Below are 26,889 nucleotides of genomic sequence, written 5' to 3'. Positions count from 1 at the left end.
GGCTCCTTCAAATAATGGGATTTGGTCATTAGAAAACCTTAAATCAAATAACATCTTTTTTTACAGCTTCTGTGTTTTGATCTTTCAGATAAGATTTCAAGCTCACATTTTCAAGCTGTTTGCTGTGATCATGTAATTTGAAATTTATTTCCTTTTTTTTTTCATTTCTGTAATAACATGAATCGAAATCCTCCAATCATGTCAAGAGCCAGCAAGATTTAGGGGAACTAAATTAAATTAGGGAGAAACATCAGGGTTGTGAAACTTGGCAGGAATACAGATGATGGTTTCAAAACAGACTGGACTTTAAGTTGTTGGCAAATTGAATGTTGCTGACCCTGAGTGATTTGTGATGCCAGGAACGGGTCCCTGACCACAGAATGTCCCAGCCCTCGGGTCACTGAGGCACGTGCCTGAGGGCTGACCCTCTTGGCCTGCATCAGCCTGGATCCCCAACTTCCTGGACAGCACCAAACTGCTGCATCAGGATGACATTTATCAGCGAATTCTTTTTAATTACCTGAAGGTTTATGAGGCTTGATCCTTCCCAGCTGCACTGGGGAGGGCAGAACTGGGCCCCCTTTGGATTTCACTTTTATTTGCCTTTCTCTGCAGTGACAGGTCTAACTCCAGCCTTTGTAAAAATTTAACAGGGCAATGTTGACTGTGCAGGTTGGACAACCTGGCGCCGGGGATGGTGTCCAGCATGGGGACAGGGACAGGGGACACAGCAGGTGTCCTGCCCTCAACCTCCTCCTGCCATGGGCTGGGCAGGGCAATGCCCCCACTCCCAGCCCCTCTGAGGGTGTTTTCTCCAGCAGCAGCAGCTGGTGATGCTAAAAATACCCCTGAACAGGGTAGTGGTGGTTGAGCTTTGGACTTTTCAGAAGTTTACTGGTATTTTGGCCTCGTGACTCCAGGCCAGGCCACCTGATGTGCAGCACGTAACCCGTGCTCCAATTTCCCCCCTCGGTGGGGAACAATCTCAGATAACGGATAACAATCAGCTCACTTTCTTATTTTAGGATTGCTGTAGCCATGGTCATTAGCAGCTCCAAGAAATACAATAGGCAGGGCCTGGTCCTCCCACACTGCGTGTCCCCTCTCCACAGGAATTGCTGCCAAAATCCTCCCTGTGACAGAAAAGCAGAGTGGGTTCCCAAGGAAGAGCTGGCTGTTGGTCTGAGGGGAAAGGGGTGGCATGGCACTGAGCATTGCCATCAAAATGAGCATCCCAAAGGGCACACTGCAGGCACCAAACTCCTCAGCAACAGCATCTGTGTTTGCAGCACATCAGGAAGAGCAAAGAGTTGTAACCTGGAGAAGGGAAGGCTCCAGGGAGACCTTGGAACCACTTCCAGTACCTAAAGGGATCTGAAAGAAGTGGAGACGGACTTTGGACAAGGACATGGAGTCATAGAAGGGGGAATGGCTTTGAAGTGACAGAGGGCATGGTTACATTAGGTATGAGGAAGAAATTCTTCCCTGTGAGGGTGGGGAGGTGCTGGCACATGTTGCCCAGAGAAGCTGTGCCTGGCCCATCCCTGAAAATGCTCAAGGCCAGGTTGGACAGGGTTTGGAGAAACCTGGGATGGTAGAAGGGGTCCCTACCCATGGGGAACAAGATGATCTTTACTGTTCCCTCCAACCCAAACCATTCCAGGATTCTGGGATACTCTACACTTGTAAGTGGAGCAGCCAGGAGTGCCAGGGCCACATCCTGCCTGGCCAAGGAGCAGCCCCAGCAGCACAGGGACAGTGCTGGCCGAGGGCAGTGCTGCTGCCCAGCTGCCTCTGCACCCCAGAGCAAGTGCTGAATGCTGGAACATCCACATCCACTGATGGAGCACATTGTAGGGACACCTTAAAGCTGTGCTGGGCCAAGGGGAGCAGGATGGGGTAAGCAGGAGCACAAGGACAGGCTACAAGTTCACTCCCTGCTCCAACAAGTAGCTCTTTTACATTAAATAATGTGTGGGATAAACTACTTCCATGAGCCTCAGAGCAGAATCTGGAGCCTTCTCCCTTCCCTACTCTCTCCCCACACCAAACCTGTGCACCTGGTGGAAACACAAGCTCTCACAACCTCTCAAGAAAGATGTTTGGGCTCCTCTTGCCCCAAACCAGACCTTACTGTCCCACTTGAGCACCCTCTTCTATGGAGAAGAAAGAAAAAAAGGAAATACAAGAACATTTTTCTGCTGTTTTTTAGTTTGGTTTGGGGTGGGTTTTTTTGGCAGATCCCCTTTTACCAGGATCATGTTGAGTGAGTAAGGTACAAACCTCCTTTCAGTTTTTAAGTTCTTGACACGTCATGAACAGATTTCCACACAATCCTGTCCCACTGATACAAAGGTAAAAGGGGCAGCAACAAGTTCATGCCCCTTCACCCATTCCAGGAATAGCCTTAAAGAGATGATTCTCTTAAAATGACGAGACTGAATGAATAAAACTCAATTCCTCTTTTCAAAATGTTGGCTTATGAAATAAATCTGGGAAAGAACCAGTGGTACAACAATTTTTTGATCTTCCCAGAAATTATATCAGCGTATCCTTTGTTTACCAGAAGTTTGGTCCAGCTGGGGTGGAAAGGTGGTGCAAATCAGTCCTTCTTCAAAAATGCAGAGAAAAATTCACTAATTATACAAACTCAGTTAGTTCAAATTATTTATATAAAGCAAAACCTCAGTCCACAATGAGAATTTCCAGTCTGACTGAAAGGAAAAGCTGAGGTCTTGAAAAGCTGAGGTCTTGCATGGCATATTTGATAATTCCATTTATGAATAAGTGATTATTACCAATGAATCTCTTGCATATTATTGACAAAGGCACAGAAGCTGCTTTTTGGCACTGCTGACTTACCCATTGTCAAATGTGAACTGGGCAATTGTGGTGGCTGCTGCTCCCTTAAGAAATTGTCAAAGATTCAGATTTGTGTGTCCTGGCTTGCATCAATTAACAGCACAATCTTTTTGTTATGAAAAATGCAAACATAAGTAGCCTGAGGGGTCTTGTAAATGCAAATACAAAACCATAATTTCAATTTCCCTGAAAATACAAGAAAGCCTTTTTTTATTTTTTTTTTATTTGCTGTTACAATGATAAGTCTCCATTTTTGTTTTGGTTTTTTTTTTTTTTCTCCTTGCTTTGAACGCAAAATGGAATTTAACCCGGGGAATCAGCAGATTTGGGGATATGGGGAGGATGGAGGCAGCTGCTGGAATCTGCGGGCTCCTCTAGGCAGGGCCAGGCTCTGAAGGGTGAGGGGGAGGTGGATGCTTGGCCCCTCAGTGGACAGGAGCTGGGCTGGGCAGCGTGCCCACGGCTGGGGGAGAATTCCCACGTGAAGATTCTTTCCACTTGCTCCAGGCATCCAAGGAGCCTAAATTAGGCGCCCACACCTCTGCCACGCTCAGGGGAAAGACAGAGAGACCTTGAGATGTGTCCTTCGCAGCCAGCTTGGTAGGTGATTGGCACCATTTTGGGCCAAAAGTGGTGCTTTTGTATTCAGTGTCATGGGGTGATAATGGGCAAAAGAGTCCCCTCAACAGCAAGGTGGGAGGTGGCACCTGATTTCACATCACTGAGGCATCACGGAGGCTTAATGAAAGAATTGGGGGAACGTCCAAGGTCTGTTTTCCCCTTTCTTTTTACACCACACATATAAAAGTAAAATTTGAAAACAGCCGCTTCACTTTCTTCCTCCCTGCCAGGCTGGCCTCAGTATGCCCGTGTATGTGTCTAAACAGATTCCTGGAAAACCTGCCCTTGCCCAGGCTTGGGCTGCAGTCTGCAGCTCCAGGAGGAGCAGCAGGGAAGGGTGGCCTTGCTGGGGGCTCTCCCTGCCCGGGAAACACCAGGGATGCAGCAGGATATGTGCCAGCACACAGGCAAGAGGCTGAGGTCAAATGCACGACCCAAAACGAAGAGGAGAAGTGGTTAAACACCGTCCTGAGCAGCTCCCTGGGGTAGCAGCTCTCCCCCCACCTCCTGCACCCCTGCTCAGAGCACAGCATTGCCCTCCTGCCAGCTCGGGCTCCTGGGAAACCTTTCCTTTACTTCCTTGATGATTTTTAATTAGACCGAAGGAGCGATTAACCAACACAACAATCCCTCACCCAAGTCTCTCGCTACGCTTGTTTGATGAAGGTGGTGCTGCTGCGGGAGGGCAAAGCTGCCACGGTTCGGCGGTGGCACCTGGCAGGGTGGCACGGTCAAAATTCAGCCCAGGGTCACCCCGCTGGGGTCCGCCAGGGTCTGTGGGTACCACACACATCATGTCCCCTTCCCTGCCTCAGCACACGGAACAGAGCTGGAGGGCAGGGAGAAGAAAAACATCAGGAAAATGTTTATAAATTTATTTGTTGTTAGTTTTCTGCCCCCTTGCACCGTTCCCAGCTTTCGGGAGTCCTCCAGCCTTGCATCGGCTGGTTGTTCTCCTTTCCCCCCTGCACTCCTGTAGGAACGAACGCTAGAGGCACCCTTCTTCTGGTCTGCGAGAGAAAACTTAGCTGCTAACTTTTTTCTTTTTTTTTTTTCCTAACTTCCCTCAGGAAAAAAATGTGGACCTAATTATCTATGTAAAATGTCAGTCAGATGCAGGAAAGGGGCTGTGCTTACTTGGATATCCCATCCGAGATTTTTTTTTTCTTCCCCCTCTTTTTTTTTTTTTTTTTTTTTTTTTTTTTTTTTTTTTTTTTTTTTTTTTTTCTGTCCTGAGGGCTGGAAAGCGCCTCTCGAAATAAAAGTGCAGAACCGAGCCGGTGGCTCCCAGAGAGGCCGGGGCGGGCGCGGCGGGAGCCCCCAGCGCAGCGCAGCGGAGCCCAACGCGGAGCCCACCTGCCCCCGGGGCAGCATCGCTCCGCACCTTCTCCCGGACTGAGACCTTCACACATACACAGAAACACACACATATATATATATATATATAAAATATATATATACACTTTTTTTTTTTTTAATCCTTCCCCCCGGCTTTTCCTCCAGGACTTTTCCACCGCCTTTGGGACAACCCGCAAACTTCTCACTCGCTGCCCCTTCGCTGCTTTCCCGGTGATTGGGGTTTGGTTTTTTTTTTGGGCTTATTTTGGTTTTTGTTTTGCTACTTTGATTTTTTTTGTTGTTTTCCCCTCCTCTCTCCTTGGGAAGACCCGCCTGCCTCTCTCGCCTCCCGTGCCCCACCGGAGAGGCCGGGAGCGGCTCCGGCGGCGCGGGCAGCACCTCCCCGGCGCACGGCGTGCGAGCCCGGCGGCGGCGCGGCTCGGCTCGGCTCGGCTCCGAGCGGCTCCCTGCGGCCCGGCACGGCACGGCCCGGCTCGGCTCGGCACGGCTCGTCCCGGGCGCTCGCCCCCGATAATGCAGAGCTACAAGTACGACAAGGCGATCCCGCCGGAGAGCAAGAATGGGGGCAGCCCGGCGCTCAACAACAACCCGGCCAAGAGCAGCAGCAAGAAAGCCCTGCTCATCTGCCTCGACTGCCTCTGCCTCGTCATGGGTGAGCACCGCGGGCTCCGCGCCCCCTCTCCCCGCTCCCGCACCCCCCTCCGCTCCCCGGGAGAAACTTTTGGGAAAGTTCGGCGGCGGGCGGGCAGAGCTCGGCCGTGCCCCGGCCGCGCCGCTTCCCAAACAAAAGCGCGGAGCGGGGCCGCCGGGAGAGCCGGGCCGGGCGGCGAGCGGGGGAGCCGGGGAGCGGCCGCGCCGGGCCGGGGAGCGCGGGGGGCGGCCGGGGGTCCCCGCGGGGAGAGCCGGGCACGGCAACCCCGCACCCCGGCGCACCGATTGTGGGTGATTCGCTGCTCTTGGTGCCTGGCTGCCCCCGCGGCCCCGGAGCGGCCCGGGCGGTGCGCAGGGGGCACTGTGGGCTCGGGGATGCGCCCCGGGGCTGCCCCCGGCGCGGGCCCCGCTCCCGGCGCTGCTGCCTCGGCGGCTCCGGGGCCAGCTCCAGGTGGAGGCAGCGCTCTACGCTCAGCCCGGCTCGTGTTTTGGTTAATAATGGAAAACAGCAACTCCTGCCGCTCCGGCTGCCGTGTCGCTCTGCTGGCGGCTTCACCGGCGCTCCTCTCTTTCTCCCGTCTCGCTAAACTCATTCCGGAGCGCTCTCGCAGCCCCTGGCAGAGGTTTGGGTTTGCCTGCCTGCTGGGTTTTTTTGGAGATGCGATGGCTTTTTGGAGATGCTGTGGCATTGGAAGGGAACTGTCAACAGCGCGTCTCAAAAAAAACTTTTTGCATTCCAAAACATCAACCCTTCCATTGTGGCTGCGATGCTGAATGTTTAATTGACAGACACGGGCAGGGGAAATCAACCGGCTTCCAACAAAGAGATTAATAACACAACAGCACGTGAGTTTAATACTCCAGACACCACAGTCTTTAAAACAATTGTTTCTGCTTAGTGCCCATTTTTTAAAGACTGTCAGTTTGATTTAATTTTTATGCAGTTTATTGATCATCTGGTGTATATTAGGGGGCACTAATACATTAGGAGGGGAGGCATGGTTTTCTCTTTATATTCCCACAAGAATAGGGGCCAGTGCAGAAAGCTTCATCTTCTCGGATCTGGAAAAAATAAAAATACTTGGTATCCCATATATGAAATTAATATTAGTAGGAACATAACTATCTGGACTTACCTCACTTAGTTAAGCAGAAAGTTGAATTCCTAGTAAAACAGCTCCTAGGAGTCAGAACTTTTAAACTTTTATTTACCCAAGTTTTCTTAACTTGAGGCGTTCCTGGCATGAGTAGGTGCTATTTGAATGGAGAAAGGGTTTTGCTTCCCCTTCTCTGGGCTAAGGGTCCTAAATGAAAAAGCAGTTGGTTGACATGTGTTATTCTACTTGTGCTAGTTTGGGTAAACAGGACTTATCAAGCATCACTGGAAAGTATTGTTAGCAGGGAATAATGTGATACAGCAAAACTGTGATTGTTGCTTTGTTTCAGGTTGCTACAGGTGGAAATGGGGAAGTAAACACCAGAGTTGGCTTGTTTAGGGGTTTTTGTTGGGGTTCTTCGTTGTTGTTTTGTTGTTGGGTTTTTTTAGGGTGAGGAGCATTCAAATGCAAGAGCATGAATGCAGCAGAAAGTTTAGATCTCACTGATCACTGGCAGGTGAAGGGCATGGGTGGGACATGGTGAGGGAGATGATTATGGGATGGAGAGCCCATGATGTGTGTTTGGGGATGGATAACCCATGTTGTTGTGTGTTTGGGGGATGAGCTTTGCAAATATACCCGGACCAGGACCAGGATATTGGACCTGCCAGTGGATGACTGGGCATGAGCTGCTGTCAGAGCTGCCCCACTCATGGGAGGCTTGGCTTGCTCTTCCCTCTGCCTTTTTCTAGGGAAGACTATCAGCTTATAGTTTCCAAGTACTTGATTCCCATTTTCTTGCTAAAAAAATCCCCCAAAAACCACTTGGAAAGTGGAAAAAAGGTGCCCTAGCTGAATCCTTCCTGTAAGAGAAAGGTGGACAGGTACAAGTTGATGGATATTTACATATACAGTGGGGAATAAAAAAAAAAGCCCTATATAAGATAATGAGGAGCAGAATTGGGTGAAATGACTTCTTCTGAGGTGGAGGGACCAGAAGAGATCTAATGCTGGTGCGTGTGGGCACATGGCCAGTGGCCTCCAGTGCAGTCAAACTGAGTTACACCTCTTGAGCAGCTGCCCAAAGACATTCAGAGAAGCAGGGAAACAGAAGGCTTTTTCTCATTTGAGGACCACTTTAGGAAATATTAAAACTGGCCATTTGATTTGCAGGGGCCTGTGACGCTGCACTGGCTCCTACTGCAGGTAATGCCATAATTGGCCCTTGGATTGGTTTTCTCTGAGGGGAAAATGAAAAGAGGGAACTATGGCTGGAATGTTTTTCAGAAGTGACACGCTCTGTGTGAGGCTGTAGATGTGTACAAACCCTTTGTTTACACACAAATTTAAACAAATTACCCAGAAGACAATTACCATAAACATCTAAGAAAGTCTGAATTAGTAAAGCTGAGCTATCAGGAGCTTCCTTCAACTTTAATTTGGCAAGAGTAGTTAGAAAGATCCAGTTTTGTCTTTCATCCTTAGCAGTACAATGGTTATCTTGATAGCAAATGCATAAAAGGAAGATTTGTATCTTTTTTTTTTCTGGGGGAAGCAGCTCACGAGCCAGTGGCTGGTGGAGTGGGTTGGATGAAGATCACTGCACCAAACCCTCCATTTTTCCTGCATTTCCAACTTGAGTTGAGTTGGCAGGGAGCTGGATGTTCCTGAATGACCAGCCCACTCCTCTAATGAGTGCACTTGGCACTCATAAATCCCTGGGCTCTTGCATGAACAAGAGGTTTGATCGCCGACACTGCAAACTTCCCAGAAATTCCATGCCCATGCTTAACTCAGTAAAAAAAGGCAGAAAAGAACTGAGTGTGCATTTATTAAAGCAGGTCATGCAAGGGGGGAAAATAACTTTCTCCATCTGCTTCCTCCCCTTGGGAGGGCTCTGTTTAGAGGATTGGAAGATGCTTCCTGAAATTGTTAGGGCCACAGGCGAGCTTGGTGGTGTGGAAGAGTCCCCGCTGCCCTGTCCCTGTCTCCTGATCACTGCAAAACGTCTGAAAATGTGATTGAGAGGGTCTGGGCAGGTCTGAAGTTCCCCCTGCTGAGCTGGTTGGTGTCTTTACTTTGTAGAGCAGTGGGGAACTCTCCGAGCAGCAAAACAAGAGGCATGATGGGTGGACCTCACTCCACCTTCATCTGATCATCCTCAGCCCATCCCTCTGTCAGGAGTTTCCTGTACCTCCTACTTGGAGCTTGGATTTGTTATGTGAGGGAATTGAGGTGACCCTGGCTGGGGCAGATCTCAGGGGGCAACCTTCCCTGGTGCCATGGGGTTTTGCTGTCCTGCAACAGCCCCCAAACCTCCTCCTGATGCAGGAGATGTGGCCAGGCAGGGAAAAGCCTCCTGGCCTGGCCCTTGAGGTGGGATGTTCTGGAGCCTGGCCCCACAGATGTAGCATCTAGGGTTAAATTTACTCCTCTCAGACCTGCTGTTTTCCCTTGGCAGGGGCTCCTGGTGTTCAGCAAGCTCAGAGCAGCCACCTGTGCTCTGCTGACGGGTGCTAAGTCAAGCGTTTAATCTCGGAAGAGGGGAAGGCTGTGTCAGCAAGGGTGATAGGGCAGATGAGGGTCTTCAGTAGCTTGTATTTGTGCAGCTTGTGCAGGTAAAACAGCCTCCAAAAAGTCCTGCTTGTGCCATAAAATAGAAGGATTTCATCTGGCATACCTGCTTCTGAGGCTTGTGGAAATTGGCTTTATGGGAGCATATGTTTCAGGCTGGTGGGATGTAAACTGCACATAATTTACTGCCCTTCTTCTTTTCTGCCTCTAATTTAATTTTCTCTCTTCTGTCAATCCCAGTTAATCTGTGCAGCACAAGTTTTACTGCCTCGGGAAGGTTTTTTGAAGCAACAGATGGATAGACCTCTTACAACCTTAATATCTCTGCAGCTTTCTCACAAATTTGGCATCTCCTGTAGCGAGCTTGATGCTAAAATGAACTTTGAAAGTAAATATTTATGTTAGCTGGACCTTGACATGTTTATGTAAGTGGGTATATAATCTTATAATTTGGGCTAACAGTTTAGATTACTCTTGACTTCCCTCTTCTGTGTAGAAAATTGTGTAGTTCTCCAGCTCTCAGAAGCAAAAAGGATTTGAGCTCTGCCAGGGGCCCTGTCGCTTCATCACAAAAATTGGTGCAAACAGGCCTGGGATTGTCATTGAAGTGTAAGGAGTGGGAGGAATTGGAGATGAGGGGTGAGGTTAGAGTTATTTGGATGGTGTAAGGCTGGATGTGTTGAGCTAAGCAACTTTACTTTGTTTGGGTTGGGGCTGTTGTTTTTATTTTTAGGACTGCCCCGCTGTGCACCACTCACTTGTCACATGGGTGACATCTTTCTGTGCACCTGAAGAAGACACTGAGCCAACCATTTCTTGTGTCCAGCAAGGCACAGCAAGACCTGGCTGTGCCAAACCAGCTGGACAGTCCCAACCCCTCGGTGATGCCTTCTCCAGGCTGTGTCTCCTCTGTGTTGAGCCCGCACCACATGGGAGAAGCTGTGTGGGTGGAGAGTCGTCATCGTGTTTTGAGCATCCCTAGGTGGGGTTTGGTCGTTAATGTTTATGTGTCTCTCCACAACCTGTAGGACCTCCTGGTGGCAGCCAGCTCCTGGCCAGGGATGGCTGCTCTGGAGGTGCTCTGGCACAGGCAGGTTGGCAGAACTGGCACCTTGGCATGAGGTTGTTGTGCAGTTGGACTCTGCCAGAACTTGGGAGTAAAGGAGATTCTTTTTTCTTTGAGCCTGGAAAAGCTTCTTCTTGAACCAGCAGTCAGCACCTAAAGTGTGATACCCATCTGTTGTGCCTCCCTTGAAAGACCAAAGGAGCCAAAGATGACTGGAAGTAAAGGCGAGAGAAATATTTTGGAGGTGTTTGAAATCCACTTTTTCTGCATTTGCTTTGTGAAAACAAACAAACAAACAAACAAAAAAGAGAGAACCGAACTATCAAAAAGAGATTATTAGTGACAATTATACTTGAGGTGTTAATTGCAGAACAAGGAAATGCTGTACCTATGGCAGACCGAGTCCTCAGGGGTATAAATCTGTTGGCTTTCCTGAGTTGGTGGAACTTGGCCAGCCTGAAGATGTGTCTCCAGGAAAAGCAGAATTACGTGCAACTGCTTCATGGCCAGGAGTGCTTTGAATCCTGTGTACCTGCTGCTGAGACAGGCAGGAGATGGGAATCACAATTACAGCAGATGACATTTTTTTAATTGTCTGTTTGTAGTGAGCATGGAAAATAATATAAACATCGCTCCCAGATCAAACGGATTATTTTTATACCCTTTAAATCTCCATTTAATATGCATGCCTTTCCTAGGCTGCTTTGGTCTGACCATGTTTGTCTGGATACAGGCTGGTGGTGTCTCCTCCAGATGCGTGTGCTCTGTGTACCACCCAAAAATGGTTTGCATACCACAGCTGGGGAACCTCTGGCAAACCAGGGCCCCTCTTCAGCATCTGAGATAGGCGAGGTGTTTGTGTGGCCCCATCTCTGCCTGAAATGCCTTCAAAGAGGGGGAGGCAAAGGCCCAGCTCTGCTCTGGCGGAGCAGGCTCCATCCTCCCCGTTCCCTTCATACAATGCTCCCACTTCATCCATAGTAATCCAGAAGGGACCCTTGTGGTCTCCCGGCCTGCCTGTGCCTGGAACAAGGGCCTGCCTGTTGAAGGCAGCGTGGGGAAAGGCAGCAGCCTTCAAACCCTCCTCTCCCAGCATTCACACAGCCAGAGCTGGGAACAGCAGCTTCCCTGGCATCCCAAGGGGCTGTGTCCCCAGGGGGTAAGGAAGCAGGGAAACCCCCTCCCAGGATGTGGCTTTCCCCCCTGCCAGCTGGGGTTTTGTATGAGTGCTATCATACATATATATATATATATATAATTTTTTTTTTTTTTTTTACATTTCTTCCTTTTTGTTGTATCTTAGGGCCTTGTTCGGCTCTTCCGGTAGGTCAGGTTTCATCTTTTAAACAAACAAACAAAAAGGCTCAGAAATGAGAATGATAAAGCCTCAATGAAAGAGGTGAATTAAAGTAATCCAGCGCTTATCCTGTAATTATAAAAGTCTGAAGTCAGTTTTCTGAACGCTCTTCTGTGCTTCCCCCCTTGCCAGCGTGTCTGGCGGCCCAGCCTGTGGCCAGCCTTCCATCTGCCTTCCCAGATACCTCAGCTGGGTGGGTTTTGCCAAAAGCTGGGAGCAGGGTGCCCTGCGTGTCACATCTCCTCATGGATCAGTGGCCCCCTTTCCCAGAAGGGCATTTGCATCCCTTTCAAAGCCACCCCATCTCAGTTTCACTCTCTCCCATGGCATCCACCTTGGAGGGGCACTACCTGCTCCACAATTTTAGAGCAGGTGGGAAGTTCCTTCGTGTGGATCAGGTGTCTGTGGCCAGGGATGTGTTGGAGCAGCTGTTGGGAAATTGGAGAATCCCTTCTTGCCTCTTGGGTGCACGCAAGGGCTCAGTTGCAACAGTGGGATCATGATCAGCAGAAGCTGCTCCTCCAGTTCGACCTGAGGAAGCAGAATGCTGTGAAAACCAGGGAATTTGAAGTGTCTTCGTTTCGATTTTTCTGCAAACAGCTTGAAAGCAAGCCTTAAGCATAAGTTTGTTACCAAGAGAATGCATGAATGAGTGTGAAAATCAGCTTTGTCGTGGCAGGTTTGGAAGTACCAGAAATTCCTATGGAACTCCATCCTTTGGAGTCAGTCACGTAAGTGGGCTTGTTTTTCACATGTGCTGGATGTTTTGGAGACAGAGGGTTGGAAACAGACTCTGCATCAAGTCAAGTTATATGCAGAACATGTAATTTAACTCCAGAGCTTGTGATACTCTGCAAATGCCTGTGCTCTTTGTGCTGTGTGTTCCTGTTCCAGCCCTGGAACAGGACTGCATCCATGCATCCTTGTGTTCTCTGAGCACATGGTGCCCTCCTTCAGGGCCAGGCTGGGGCTGCCAGCCAGAGCCCAGATGGAGCTGCAGCTGGTCTGACACTGGTGGTGGCACTGACTCCATGGAGACTGCTCATAATCCTCTACTGTTTTCCCATAGCTTTGCAACCCTTGCCCAGAAAGATGTGAAAGAGTGTTGGTCATAGCACTGAGGAGCTTGGGAGGTTTTCTGGCCATCCACACCAGTGGGCATAGCCTGTGATGCTTGGAAAACACAGCAAATTGAAGCTGGAGCAGTTGGAATTGTTGGGTTCACCTGCAGCTTGCCCTGAACACCAAAGGTGGCTGTGGGACCGAGCTGTCCTTCACCCCTTCAGGAGCTTGCAGGTGTCAGACTGCACTTCTTGGGGCCTCATCATCTTTCCTGGCTGCTGGAGCTGAGAACAGCGTGGTTCTTCCTTCCATGGCTTTAAAGAGAAGAAGTGAAAGTTACTGGTGAGATGTTTTGGGCAGCCATCCCTCCTGAAAGAAATGATACTCCTTCAGAGAGCTTCTGCCCCCCAAAAGTGTCAGTCTGGTGCTGAAGAGAAGAAGAAATTAGCTGATTTCACCTGTAAAATCATAAAAAATTACCGCCATTTTTGGCCAGCCAGCAGTGCCCTCTTGTCTGACCATGCAGGCACCACACACTGATATTAATGACATTTCTGTTAATTGAGCATTAATATGAAGCTGAGACCTCATCACATCCTCCCAGTGCCCAGCCACTGAATTTGAAAGCCAATGTGCCAAATGGGATCTGGGCTTCCTGTCTCCTTGACACTCAGCTGATTATTTATGACTTTTTTGGGAGGTGGTGTAATGGGCTTTCCTTTAAGCCTGGAGGCAGCATCCAGCCCAGCCCTGGTTATCATTCCCAGCCAGCTGACAGCGAGGTCTTTGCTCTGGTCTTTGTGGCAGCACAGCAGCCATGGCAACCAGTCCCACATCCCAAGCATTTTGAGGGCTTCCAAGGCTTTCCTGCAAGGCCCACCACCCTTTAAAGTGCTATTTTCCAAAGGGAGAGTCACACACAGCATGGTGAAATGCTGATAAGCAGGTCTGGTCAGTAACCACTGGGTGCATTTGTGTTCTGAGTGATGCTCAGGGAGTAATTTTGGGTGGCTGGCGAGCTGATGGCAGGCAGCAGAACTCCTTTGAAGTCGATAGCTGTGAATCAGTTTGGTGTTAGCAGGTTTCTGGAGCAGCTCTTTGATCACTGATCAGATGGCCCTTGCATTTTGGGGAGCTGCTTCTCCCTGAATTCAAGTGCTGGGCCGAGGATCCCTGTGCCAGGCTGTGCTGCCCTTGGTCCTGCCTGGGCACGTCACGGGAGGTTTGTGCCTCTGGGAGTTTCTAATCTGGGGAGCCAGGGAGCAGAAGGAGCAGCATCACCCCGGTGCGTGGGCAGGTGCTGGAGCCCGGCGAGGGCACACTTTGAAGGCAGTGTTTCCAGTACAGAGGTGCCCAGTGGGGCTTTCAGAGCTGCTCAGGCACCTCTGATTCCTTCCTGAACTCCCTGGTGGAGCTGCAAACTTCAGTACTTCAGTGCTTCTGCCAGGCCTCCCAAAGCATCTTGAAATCAGATCCTGGGCGACTGTGGAGGAGTCTGTGACTGCCAGGGCTTGGGCTGAAGTGTGTCCCTAGGACGTGTGTGTACCTGTCCCGGGGCTTCCCACCTAATTCCTGTGAAAACTTACCCAGGTGCCTCTGCTCTGGTGCTTCCATGCTCTGCAGAAAAGGGAAACAACCTTGGATTCCCCCACTGCAGTGGGAGCTGGCTTGTCCTTTTCCAGAATAAGAGCTGGAGTTTTTTCAGGTAAAGGATGTGGAGGAAAAGCTGCACTAAGGCATCTGCCAGTTGATAATACATTACAAAAATGGATGATTCTCAAAGGGAAGGACTTGGAGGGGCTTGTATCCTACTCATACTTGCCAGGCTGAGAGGAAGTTCCTTTGCTGCCTGACCACAAGAGGCTGTGCTTTTCATAGAGAACTCGGGGACTTTTTTGCTTTTTTTTTTTCTTATTAAAAGAATAATAAAATTTTACTTTCATAAAAATTTGCAGCATCAGTTGCTATCCTCTCAGATAATCCCGTTTTTTTCCCACATAATCTGGGCCAGATATTTTTTCATCCAGCCCTCCTGGTTTCTTGACCATCCCTGCAGCTTTAGCATGCAGCTGTCATTCTGCTGCAGCTTCCACAAAGCGGCTGAAAACCAAGGTAACAGCAACATTTTGAGTGAAGGGGATGAAATGTGGGATAGGTTCAGCGTATTTCTTTGTCATTGTTGGAGTCCTATTCAGTCTGGAACTGAATAGGAGGCTGATTAGCATGTGGAAGCATTTCTAAAGCATTGGGCTGTGAGGGTTGGGTGGTTTGGTTTTTTTTTTTTTCCTTAAAGGAGAAGTTTTGTGGCATTTGTTTTTCTGACTGAGCTGGTATGAATCTTTGTCAAATGCAAAACCCGTGGAAAAGCCAGATAGCATTTTGGAGAAAGCCTGTTTTGATAAATCACCATGGGCACAAAGAAGTTTTCCAGTGTGTAAAACTCTCAGAGCCACTGGAGAATCTAGGCATGCAGCATGTTTGAAATTGCCAGACAAGTGGGATAGTGTTTGGGATACACCAGGATTGTGGATATAATAACAGGTACTTTGCTTTTGCTCTTGCTGAAGTTTTCTGCCACAAGTGGGTATTGGGTCCACGGCCTGAAAATCCACCTGCTTAAATCTCAGGGTTTTGCTTTCACAGGGAAAGATGTAACACTGAGGTAAATTAAAGCTGCCTGCAAGTGAAAAACATCTTCTTTCCCCATGCTTTAACTCCTGGGCTGGTTTTGGAGGAGACGGTTTTCCCTTTAGTGTCAGGGTGAGGTGTTGGGCTGATTCTCTCATTAACACTCCCTTGCTGCAAGATCTGCTGTGTTTTCTCTGAGGGGTGAAATTGCCACCTTGGTGCTGTTTGTGGGTCTCAGCTGGGTCAGTGCAGGAGCAGAGATCCTGCCCTGGGAGCACCATATCCCTGCCTTTGGTGGGAACACAGGATTTTGAGGGTTTGCCAGTCTCAAGGGACACAGGAGACCCCCATTGCCTGTCTGTATGGATGTAGCAGAGTTGTGCCCTGAGCTGGCAGTGCAAGAAAATGCATTTTATTTCTGTGTATGGTGAGTATTTTATTTCTTTGTACAGTGAGGGATGGACATGAGGTCTCAGTGAAGGCCTCAGTGAGTGATGGCCTTGGGGTTGTATGGAAAGTACTTGGAGTCAGACCCTCTTGATGATGTGTGCATGGCCTGGATCTTGTGCCTGGGTTTTTTTGATAGTTTTCTTTCAATTATGCCAGTTTAAGAAAGGCAAAATGGTCATCTCAGTGGTGTGCCTCAGTGTCACACAGTGGAATGATTTGGGTGGGAGGGGACCTTAAAACTCATCTTGTTCCAACCCCCTGCCATGGGCAGGGACACCTTCCACTATCCCAGGTTGCTCCAAGCCCTTTCCAACCTGGCCTTGAACACTTCCAGGGATAGGGCAGCCACATCTCCCCTGGGCACCCTGTGCCAGGGCCTCACCACCCTCTGAGTAATGCCAGCTATTGAAGGCTGATTAAAGCTATTGTTTAATTAAGGAGAACTCAGCTCCTCTCTTCACAATCCATGATTAAAGGATCTTTTGAAGTAATTCTGCAGCACTTTCTCGTGTCCTGCCTTTCTCTCCTTCACCGTGGAGGGAGTTCCTGGTGCTGAGGGTGCCGGGCTGGGCGGGCCGTGCGCTGTTACCGCAAACCTGCTGGCAGAGCTGCCTGCTGCCAAAGGCATCCCAGCGTTCAAAAACCCTGCAGAGGGGTGGAAGGGAGTTCAATCTCAGGATACGCTGATTTGGAAAGGGAATCCAAACAAAGAGGCTTTTCAGCAGAGGCTGAGGCTTGGCTTCTCTCAAGGGCAGTTTGGGCTTGGGGAAGCATCCGGGAGGCGGCGAGCGGAGCAGGAGTACATGAGCTGGATGCCGCGTGGTGTAAGGTTTCCCAGCACAGTCTGGTTTTGTGTTACAGGCTGGGGAACTGGCTCTAAGCTCTCCTCTCCTTTCTTTTCGTTTTTTTTTTTTTTCACCCCCCTTTCTTTTATTTCTGTTGGAAACAAAGGAGAGGTTTAGGTTCTTTTGTTGTTGTTGTTGTTTTTTAATAAAGGTTCCCATCCCCTGCAGGTTTGGCGGTGCCTCTCGTTGTTGATGCTGGAGGGGGACCCATTGGTGACTGTGACCTGGAGAAACCCTTTGCAGGGTCCCACGCAGGCCTCACAGGGATGTTTTATTTTGCTCAGCAAGCTCAGTCCTCTCAGGGGCTCGCTGAGGGCACTCTGGCAGGAGCCGGCGTTCCTGAGGGGACAGGCACCTCGTAAAGAAGTTCTGGCTCAGATAAGAAGTGAAATGAGGTGGATGCTGGGGCACCTTCTTTGCAGCAGGAGGGACGCAAAGTAGAGGGGGTGTCTGCCAGGCCCCTCGTTCCCATGGCAGCCCTGTCCCTCACTGTGACACCTCTGGTGCCACCACGTCCCCGTGAGGTGCCAGGAAGAGCCGAGCAGGGAGGAGGTGCTACCAACCATCCCAACCAACCAGTTGGGGTTTTTTATAGGCACCAGATGGTTTTAATAGAGGAAAGCTGAACTTCTTATGACCCTTCCCCACAGACGTTGTTTGTTGTTTTGTAATTGTGGCCAGGACAAAACCCTGTTCCAGAACCTGCAGTGAATCGAGATCTTGGTGCCTTCTTCTTCATCCCACCATAAACCCTCCACTGTCCCCATGCTCCTCTGCCTGCCCTGACTCCAAATGATCCAGGAGAAGCTACTGGGCATGGAAAACTTGAGGCTTTCCACTGATCCTTGGCTAAAGAGATTATCAAGAGAAGAAACCGAAACATCTAAAAGCAAAGCACAAGGAAGCAATAAAATGTCAGGCCATGTTTTCCCTGCTGGTTGATTAAAAATTCTCCTGATAAGCAGGAAAGCTTTCATGGCTGGACAAGACCTGTATTGTGTCAAATGCAGTGAAAGGTTTATTGGAGAAGGATAAAGCGGTGCGAGCGTTGGGTTGTACTTGCAGCCCTCCTGGAATCGTTATCCCCCAGGGCTGAGGAGCAGTGTTTTTTGCAAAAGAGAAAGTCAAGCAGAAGGAGATGAGGTCTCAGTCTCCATTCTCCCCATGGGAAAACCATCAGCAGTGGCAAACCAGTGAGCTTGGGGACCTGTGCCCAGCCAGTGCCAAGATGCTCCACTGGGCCCATGGTTTCCCTCTAGCCTGAGAAATCTTGGGATCAAACAAGACAGGAATGACAAAACAGGAAAACAAAAGGCTCACTTCCATGCTGTTGTGTTTGACTTCCCAAGGTTTTAATTGCCAAGGGCTGCATGGGGAGCCAGCTGGCTGCAAAGGGATGCAGATCTCTAGTAAGAGAGGCAAAGGGATGCAGATTTCAAGTAAGAGAAGAAAGACCCTTTTTTGTTGTGGTTTTTTTTTTAATCTTTTGTCAGAGAAACTAACAACTGTTATGTTTTCCTACAGGAGATGCAGTTTTGTGTACATTTCCCCTTCAAAAAGTAAATTATCATTTTTAGATACCTGCTTCCTCAGCTCCCCCAGCTGCTCTTGAAGCTTCTGCTGTTATTGTTTTGCCACCTGTAGGAGTAAGAGGGTGCAAGCAGCAGGAAAGCCAAGTACAGAGTGCAAAGGGTGCCTCAATTTTACAATTTTTCTCCTTGGAGCAGAGAACCTCTGCTTTTTACAAAAGGAAAACACAGTAGGTGGTTTAACTTGCAAGCCCTTGGCCCATGCTCCAAGAGATGTGCATTTCCCTGCAGATGTGGTGTCAGCAGGATCAGGCCCACCAGTGTGTGGCCCTGGGAACAGGCTGGACAATCCCAATTTTACTGCCAAAACCTTGTTTTTATATGATAACTTGGAAAGAGGGGAAAAAGGCCAGCTTAAAGTAATAATAGCAATAATATTAATAATAAAAAAGCATGGGCTGTTTGGCACGGCGGGTGTATAAATCTCAACATTAGCTACCTGTGAATCATCCAGCAGCACGTTAATTGGTACCCCTCAGTAGATGAGGATTTGGCACCGGGTCTGCATGTAATTACAAGCCACACACAGAAGGACACAGGCAGCTAATGAACTCCTGCCAAACTCCAGCTCCGCTCCTGCGGCTTTTGAAGCCCGCTGGTCTTTCAGAGTTTTGTATGGTAAGCACTGAAAGGCATCAAATCACTCCTTTGACAGTGTTTAGAAAGGGTTGGTTTGTTGAATAACCCAGTCCCTCCAAAGTCCCAAATCTGAGAACTGGAGCATCTATAGGCTCCTTTCTCAGCAGAGCAGTAAATAGACTGGAAATAGAGGACACCCCTGAGGAGCTCCTGCCTTGCTGACAGGAGCCAGAGGGCTCTGGTTGCCACGATGGGCTGCAAGAAAAGAAACTATTTCCACTTTAAAAATACTTCAAAACAGTCCCACCAATGGGATGCTTTTTGTTCCCAAGCCTCATTGTTTTGAACTGAGGCTGTGCACAGCATCTCTCATGGGTTTGCAGTTGCTCTGGTGTTCTGACTGAGGTGGTAAAAAGGGTTTTTGGAGGGTTTCTGCCCTGTTGGGAGGGCAGGTTTTCATGGGGCTGGGTTTGGAAGGTCGTGGTGCTTTTTCATGGATGTTTTGTTGCTGGGATGGGATTTGAGCCTGAGCCCTTCTCCTCCTCTTTTCATGTCTGAGGTGACAAAGGGAGTAGTTGTTGAGATAAAAACAATTTCCATGAAAACCTGAGATTTTCAGGCAAACATACCAGGCGGGTTTCATGGCAGTACCATGGTGAAGAGGAATAATGCAGCTTGGCATGAAGCCCTTCCAAATAAAAAAAAAGGGGGCAGGAGAGGAAACAGAAGACCCTTTGTCAAAATTAACTGCAATAAAGAAAAAGGGACTCCTATTCCCTTGGGCTTCTTTAACCTTCTTTACTTAATTTATTCACACGTTCCTTGACAGCAGGGCACAGCATTGTTGCAGGAGGCTGGAAATGGAAACTGGGAGTTGTCCATTTTTGGTTTTAAAAGGCATGGTACATGTTGTGTCCCTCCAGTCAGTGTGAATAGAGCCTTGGCCCTCGCCTGTGCCATTCAGATGTGGCCCAGTTCATCCTGTCCCTTAAAGAAACAGGGTTATGGGATGTCACCTGGCTGCAAAATGCAGCTGTTGTGGGCAGGTGCATGGGAAAGGGGCTGGGGTGACAAGGTGGCTGTGCCCACCCTGCCTGGCCCTGTGCTTGCAGAACACGGGGGTGAAGTTTTCAGTGCTACACTGGATTTGCAGAATTTTCAGTCTCTTAGAGGGATAGAAGCACCCAGGAGTCCGAGATGGTGTGCAGCATGGAACCATGCTGTCCCAAAAATTCTGTTTGGCTTTCAGGGGCACAAATAATTCACAGGGGCAGATGGGCAGGGTAGGTAAGTCCTTGTGTGCAGCATGGGGTGGACACCTCTGTCACTGCAGGTGATGATGTCTTGCCTCCAAAATACTCCACTCCCAGCTGCTTTCCATCAAAACTTCTGTGGGCAGGGAGGTGTCAGCATGGCCAAGGCAGCAGTTGTCATTCCTCCTCCTTCCCCTGCAAAGTCTCCTTTCCCTGTAATACAAAGCTATTTTAATTAGGAGCATGGTTTTTATTTATTTTTTTAATATTACCAGCACAGCCTCAGATATATCATGTATTGCTACACATTAGGATGCCACTCTGTGCAGTCAAAATACAGAGGAACAAGAAGAATGGTAATATTACACTTTTTTAACCCATTGATAAATAGGCAAAGCCTTTCAGAGCTCTGCTCTGGGGACCACCAAGATCAACCCCCATCACTTTAAGGGCCTTTGGATCACTTCCACCCACGTCTCTCTGCCTTTCAGCACTCTGGGCCGTGCTTTATGTCCTGGAAACTCTACCAAATCGCGACTACCGAGGGGGAAAAGCTTCATTTCCAGTTAATCAAGGGAGTTGTGTAATACCATTTTCTCCTGGGGAACTTCCAGAAAAAAGAAAGGAGGAGAGGAAGGGGGGGTGGGGGGAGAAAGGGGAGCATTACATAAAGCAAGTATATTAAGAGGAAATAAATTATGAATTAAAAGTGATTAGTGAACTTTTAAGGAAGAGGTCAGAAGTGCTTTTTGGAATACAAACTTTTTAAGCTTCCAGTGCTTGTATTGGGTTACAGAGTTATAACCCGGCCTTATTTGTGCAGGTGGCTGCTGCTTCAAATCCGAAGAAGGATTTTGCATTTACAATAGGTACATTGACAGAACTGGGTCAAAAAGCTACTGGTGGCAGGCTCAGGGCTGTGGCCAGGGGCTCTGCTGCCTCCTGCACCGGGGCAGTTGCTCCCAAAAACATGCTTAATTACAGTGGCACTGCCTGGCCTTGGTGCTCAGGAAGATGTTTAGGAAGTTCAGTGATGAGGTTTGATGAATTTTTATTTAAGAGACCTAATGTTGACTAAGTTAACTGGCTTTATTTTTGCTTCATATGCTTTGTGTCTTTACTGAGTTAAAAATAATACACTTTTGTTGGCTGCATTACATTGGCTTCAGTTTTATATTTCTACCTGTTCTTGTTATGGTTTGGGGTGTCTGTGCAAAGAGGAGGAGCCAGGGCTTCTGTTCTGTGGTGTCTGGGGGCAAGAAGTTGAGATAAGGAATTTTTGCTTGCTATTTTATGGATTAAAACAGCACCTACATCTCACAAAATTTTCCTTTTGAGTAGAGGGCGATGAATTGGTTGGATGGGGCCCTGAGCAACCTTATCTAGTGGGTGACATCCCTGTGCATGAGTTGCAAGTAGGTGTTCTAAGCTTCCTTCAAACCCAATCTTTCCTATCATTCTGTGATTCTATATGAGCAGAACAGAGTTGTGATTACGTAGGGAAATATTAGTGTTCACCCAGCCAGTGGGATGACAGGGACAAAGGGGAGCAGCTCCTTTGCTCAGCCACTGGTTTGGCAGAAATTTCTTAGATTCCCCCCCAAAGAAGGGGGGTGCTGAGTGTTGCTGGGGCTGGGCAGTGGCCTGATCCATTCCTCGAAGGCAGAGCCCAGAGGAGTGGTGGTGAGAGGCTCGTTCCAAACCCTGCTGACCAAGCGCTGCTCGCTCCATTTCTAATTGGAAACATCACAGTCACCACAGTGTGTTTTTCACACGAGCTGTTGGCCTTCACCATTGCAGAGTTCACAGGCACATCTTTATTTTTTTAAATTTCTCTCCCTCTCTTCAAGCTCGGTCATCCTAGGTTGGGCTTGTCATGTTTGTGAGACTTCCAAAGCACATGGATGTGCAGAGGTGCCTCAAAAGGTGTTGTTGACACTTGGGGGTTTTCATGGGTGTTGCATTTTATCCCTTGCTGTAGACAATGGGAAATGATGGCTTTGTTTCCATCAAGTTTGGCTGGAGCTGGCTCAGCCAAGACATTCCTCTTGGTAATGTCTTTTGTATTCACCCAATTCAAATTTGCTCTTTCCATCATGTTCATCTGGAGCTGGCTCTGGATTACTGTTGGTAATGTCTTTTATATTCACCCAATCCAAATTTGCTGGTTGGCCAGTCTGGTTTAAATTTGTTTTACCCCACAAATGCAGAATTTTTAAAGGACCTACATATTGTGGCTTGGATAGGACCTTTTGTTCTTATTAATGAGTTCTGAGGTTATTGAAAATAAATGTGCACTTTAATATAAAGGCTTTTTAATCCATCAGCTCACACCAAACTCCATGAAGAACAACTTAACACTCTTTGTAGAATTCCCTTGTTTTTCTTCCTCTGTATGTGGTCCTTATCTTTGAAAATAGGTGACAGCTCCTCACTAAAAGCACTTTTTCACCCAGAAAAAACCAATGGCAGCATTCCTGTTGGTCTGGAGCGCTTGGAGCACGAGGCTGGCACGTTGTGCTCCAGCCACATGAGGAAGTATTTCTACTCTTGGTTTCAAATCCAGAGGAATTTGCAGTGCAAGAGGATAATTTGGCATTTGGCTTGAAGTATTTGTGTGACCAAGAACCTTTCTATAATGATATTCTTCCAGGATGGCTGGGTTAATAAATATGCTCTAGGTTGCACAGGGGAGTATTAACCACAAAGAATGAGTATCATGGAATCATGGAATGATTTGGGTTGGAAGGGACCTTGAAGCTTGCCTATTTCATGGACAAGGACAGTAGACCACGTTGCTCAAAGTCCCATCCAACCTGGCCCTGAACATTTCCAAGGATGTGTTTGGGTTGGGCAGCTGGTAGGGACTCCTGTCACTTTTGACACCACCTTTGGTTCCTTTTAAAGGCACTTGTCAAATACCCCTGAAGCCTCGGGTCATCAGTGCTGTGCTGTTGTCCATATAGAAAATAATTATTTCTTGCTTTCTTCTTGTTTGCTCTTGCACTAACAGGCATAAGAAGATGTTTTGCCCAGTGTTCCTTAACCAGTTCTTACTAAAAACAAAGAAACAAACCCCAAAAATGTAAGAACCCAGAAAATACTATCTAAGTCAAAATGAACCTGTGTCTGCCACTAGGAAGTCTTTTGGAATCTGTAGCATCTGGTGGACCTAAAATGGTGAGGTTTGCTTTGAAGTTCCTACAATTTAGCTGAAAAATAAAAATAATAAAATGGACAACAGAAATGCCACTCTCTGCATAGGAAGGATGCCAGACAAATTAATTAGATGGGGCAGATGTTCATGGAAGTTATGTGAACAAACCTACAGCAAGTACAAAATTAACTAATTTTTAATTCTTTTTTTTTTTGGTGGAAACCAACCCATTGTGCCCAAGAAATTGTCCAAACAGGTCAAATAAGAGAAATGCAATATATACTGATCCTTGTTTATAGGTTCTTTAGTACTCTAAAGCAGGTACCTGTTTTACCATAAAGTCTAGGGTTTGTTTGTGTGGACAATTTTCTCTCCTCATGTGTCAGCTGAGAGTAGTGGAACTGTAATCGAGCTGAATGGGAATCTGTTTTGCAAACAAAGATACTAGATGTGTTTCCAAAATACAGGCAGATGCACAGATCAGTCTGCTGGACTGCTGGAATCAAGGTGAAGAACAATCAAGACTTTGCAGGTAGTAAAATAGCAGAGCTGATGGTTAGCCCAGTTGTCTCCTTGTCCTAGTGAATATGTGGTCCTCAAATATCCAGATTCAGTCAAAAAACATAGGGATGGAGACACATCACTCATGCTTTCAAGACCTTTAAAAGTCTGAATTTAATAGCTGGATCTAGTCTGCAGTAGGATCTTTTTTTGGCTGATACTGGGCTGCAGATCTGGTCCCTTGAGATTATTTTTTTAGCTGACCACGCTCCTCCCATTCCTTCAGATACACCCAGTGCTGGTGTGGAGCTGGCTTCTGTTTTGATTGACAGCACATGCCTGATATGGCAGAAATGTGGAAATACTTCGATTCACTGGGTTATTAACTTTTATTTATGTATTTATATATATATTTATACATGTACAGTGTAAGTTGGCTCCAAGATTTGCTCGCTGTCGCTGCAGTTGCCAAGGCTGCCCTTGCAGTGCTGCAGCTCTTCTCTCAAAGTTTTGGGAAGCCAACTTTTAAAGCCCCAATAAAAGCCTACCGTAGCCTAATCTAGTTTATATGCATTTTTAAATATGTACAAATATTGTAAACCAAATAAGGCTTGTATGTACCCAGGATCAGCCACTAAGTACTTCAAATAGAGAGCCTGTCTCTTGTAGGTACCCAAATATTTACAGTGTGACTTGAGTAAGGAATTAGATACCCCACTCAGCCCTGCCAAATTAATTAATGGTCTTTTACACTTATTTAGGTAGATGTCTGATCTAGTGAAACCCTAAGAACACCCAGGGTCTGGACAGTGGCAGGTAAAAGCATCATGGAATACTTGTTAGAAATTACTGTTGCTTTGTTGAGGTAGCCAGCAACATCCCACTGACCTGCATGGTTAAAGAACAAAGATTTAATGGGGAAAAACCCCTAAACCCCATCAAAATCAGACATTTAAAAAGGAGAAAGTGGTGATGGTTCTTAATTTGCTGCAAAGGTGAAAGCTGGGCTGGGAAGATGAGAGTGGCCTGGGTGGGTTACTGCCCAAATGCCTCTTGTCTTCCTCTCCTTCCACTTTTTGATGAGTGGCCAGTGAAAGCTTATCCCCTTTTTAAATTTTTTTTCCTCCTATTAAATCTGCACAAGTGCTAACTTTTCAAAGACTCTAAGATTCAAAGTGCTGTACCCAACACAGAGCCCTTTTTTCTCCTGCCTTTGATTTTTATGCACATTTCAAGCTGGTCAGAGAGTACACGGGGGTTTTGTTTAGGCTTGGTGGTGGGGTTTTAGCTTTCAAGCTGCCAGCCTTCCCAGGATTATTGCCTATTAACTGCCTCTTCATAAAGGTGCTGACCAAAGAAAGGAATATTTTTTTCCTTGGTGCTAGCCTTCCAAACTCGATTGGCTTTATTAAATGGAAAGACAAATAAATTTAAACCCTGCTCTGAAATACCTTAGCGCAGGACACCAGCAGTTAGAGGTCACCAAGTCACTTGGACTTCCTCCCAACAAAAGCAACATCATTTTTCAATGTCCAGCCCCACAGTATCCTGCAGTGCCTCACACAATTCCTCGGTGTCCACACCTGCTCCGTGCCACTCGGAGCAGGGCTGAGCCTGTTTGGATGGGGCAAGATCAGTCCCCGAGAGAATTCTGTTATGGTTTGGAGCCGTGTTTGATCTCTTACAGCAGAGCTGGATAAAAGCTTGTGGTTGGGATTTCCTTGTTCTGTTATTAAAGCAAAAAATCCCCGTTGTACAAGGAAAAGAAACTTTCCATCACGTTGGGAAGGATGTTGCAGGTCAGAAGGTAATTTCAGCACTGTTTACCTTTATTGCATTGGAAGAAGCAAATCCCTTTGTTTTATGCTTTAGTTTCCCATGAGATGGGTAGCAGTACTTGTCTGGTTGCACAGCTCCCTTTGGATGTGCCAGTGTTGTGTCCATGCTTTAGGACGTGGTCCACAGGCTTCTGTGTCATTTCTCAGCATGGAAATACTAGTATTAAGGAGGATGTGAGGCCCTTCTGCAGCATTCCTGAAGATTTTGCAGTTGGTCTGCACATGACAGAATGACCAGACAGGACTATTTTTGGAGAAAAGTGAGCATCCCCAAAATCAGTGTAATTTTTCTGCCTGCCCTGTACATCTGTCATTCACTTCAGTGCAAGTCACTGTTTCCTGAAGTGAACCTCTTGTGTCCTCAGTAGTTTGGTACCATGTGTAGGGATGGGAAGTGGTGGAGGTCTAAGACTCAACACCTTTATGGGATTCAGCTGTTGAATCCGTAGATCTGCAGCCAGGGATGCACACTCTGAATTCCCTCTTAAAATGCTGACTCAGAGAGGCAGACTGGGGCAGGAGAGGTGATGAGGACAGATGTTCCATCCTCACAGTACAGCCCTACTCTGCTTGCCTTCCATTTCCAAGGTGTGTGGGCTGTAAGCCCCACTTCTGGATTGGATCCTTTTGCCTCGGGCAGATCTCCTAGTGTGAATAATGTCTCTGTGGTGTTTTGTTTGAGGGATCCCAAAGGCATCTCTCCCTGTGTTTAATTTTCTGTCTCCTTCCAGACTTCCCTCTGTAGTGTTTTTTCTGCATAGCCCATGCTCTGCCAGCCTTTTGGCACCACCACAGGTTTCTCCATGCTGGAACCCCCTTGGCAAAAAAAATATGGGTGGTGACCTAGTCCCTCAGACAGCCTGTCCTCCAAGAAATAACCTCGTGGAAGAAGAGCCATCTTGAGCACAATTTATTGTTTGCCATGGGCTGGGGTCCTCCATTCCTTGGGTGAAGGAGCAGTCTCTCACCCAGCCCTCAAAATCAAAGGCATGTTATGTCTTCTAAGTAATATTCACTCAGTTATAGGGAGTGTGTTTATGTTTCTCATGTTAAAAAAAGGGGAGGGGAAGGGAAAAAAAAAAAAAGGGAATCTGAGGTTAGTGTTTTGCTGGAAAAATATCAAGACTTGATTGGCAATATCCCACTAAACCACAAGTTTGTAGGAGAGAAAACAAACCCATTGGATTTTCCAAACTATGCCTATGTGCTTTATGAAAATGTGTCCCATATAGGTCACTTACACTCTTATTATAGCTGTGGCAAGTGTACATATAATTGAAACACGGAAATACTACCCCAAGCTGCTCAATGAATGAAGGAGAAACAAATCTTTATTATTCCTGGGTTCACAGAATATATAGGAACACTATTGTCTCTCTTTTTTTTTTTTAATTCTATTT

The 26,889-nt window shown here is 47.6% G+C and overlaps 1 protein-coding gene across 1 annotated transcript in view; it reads left to right on the top strand.

Annotated features, from left to right (window-relative positions):
* Window positions 1-4,782: 4,782 nt before the first annotated feature.
* The window catches only part of PLPP3 (phospholipid phosphatase 3), a 44,985-nt gene continuing 22,878 nt past the window's right edge, over window positions 4,783-26,889 (top strand). Inside the window, exon 1 of the mRNA XM_036387818.2 lies at window positions 4,783-5,494. Within this exon, the coding sequence (XP_036243711.1) occupies window positions 5,356-5,494 (139 nt within the window). The 5' untranslated portion in view covers window positions 4,783-5,355. The remainder of the gene's footprint in view (window positions 5,495-26,889) is intronic.

The sequence above is a fragment of the Molothrus ater genome, chromosome 9 (genome assembly GCF_012460135.2).
Source record: "Molothrus ater isolate BHLD 08-10-18 breed brown headed cowbird chromosome 9, BPBGC_Mater_1.1, whole genome shotgun sequence".
NCBI classification, from domain to species: domain Eukaryota; kingdom Metazoa; phylum Chordata; class Aves; order Passeriformes; family Icteridae; genus Molothrus; species Molothrus ater.
Note: the sequence above shows the minus strand (reverse complement) of the source record. Positions and strands in the feature narration are given on the sequence as shown.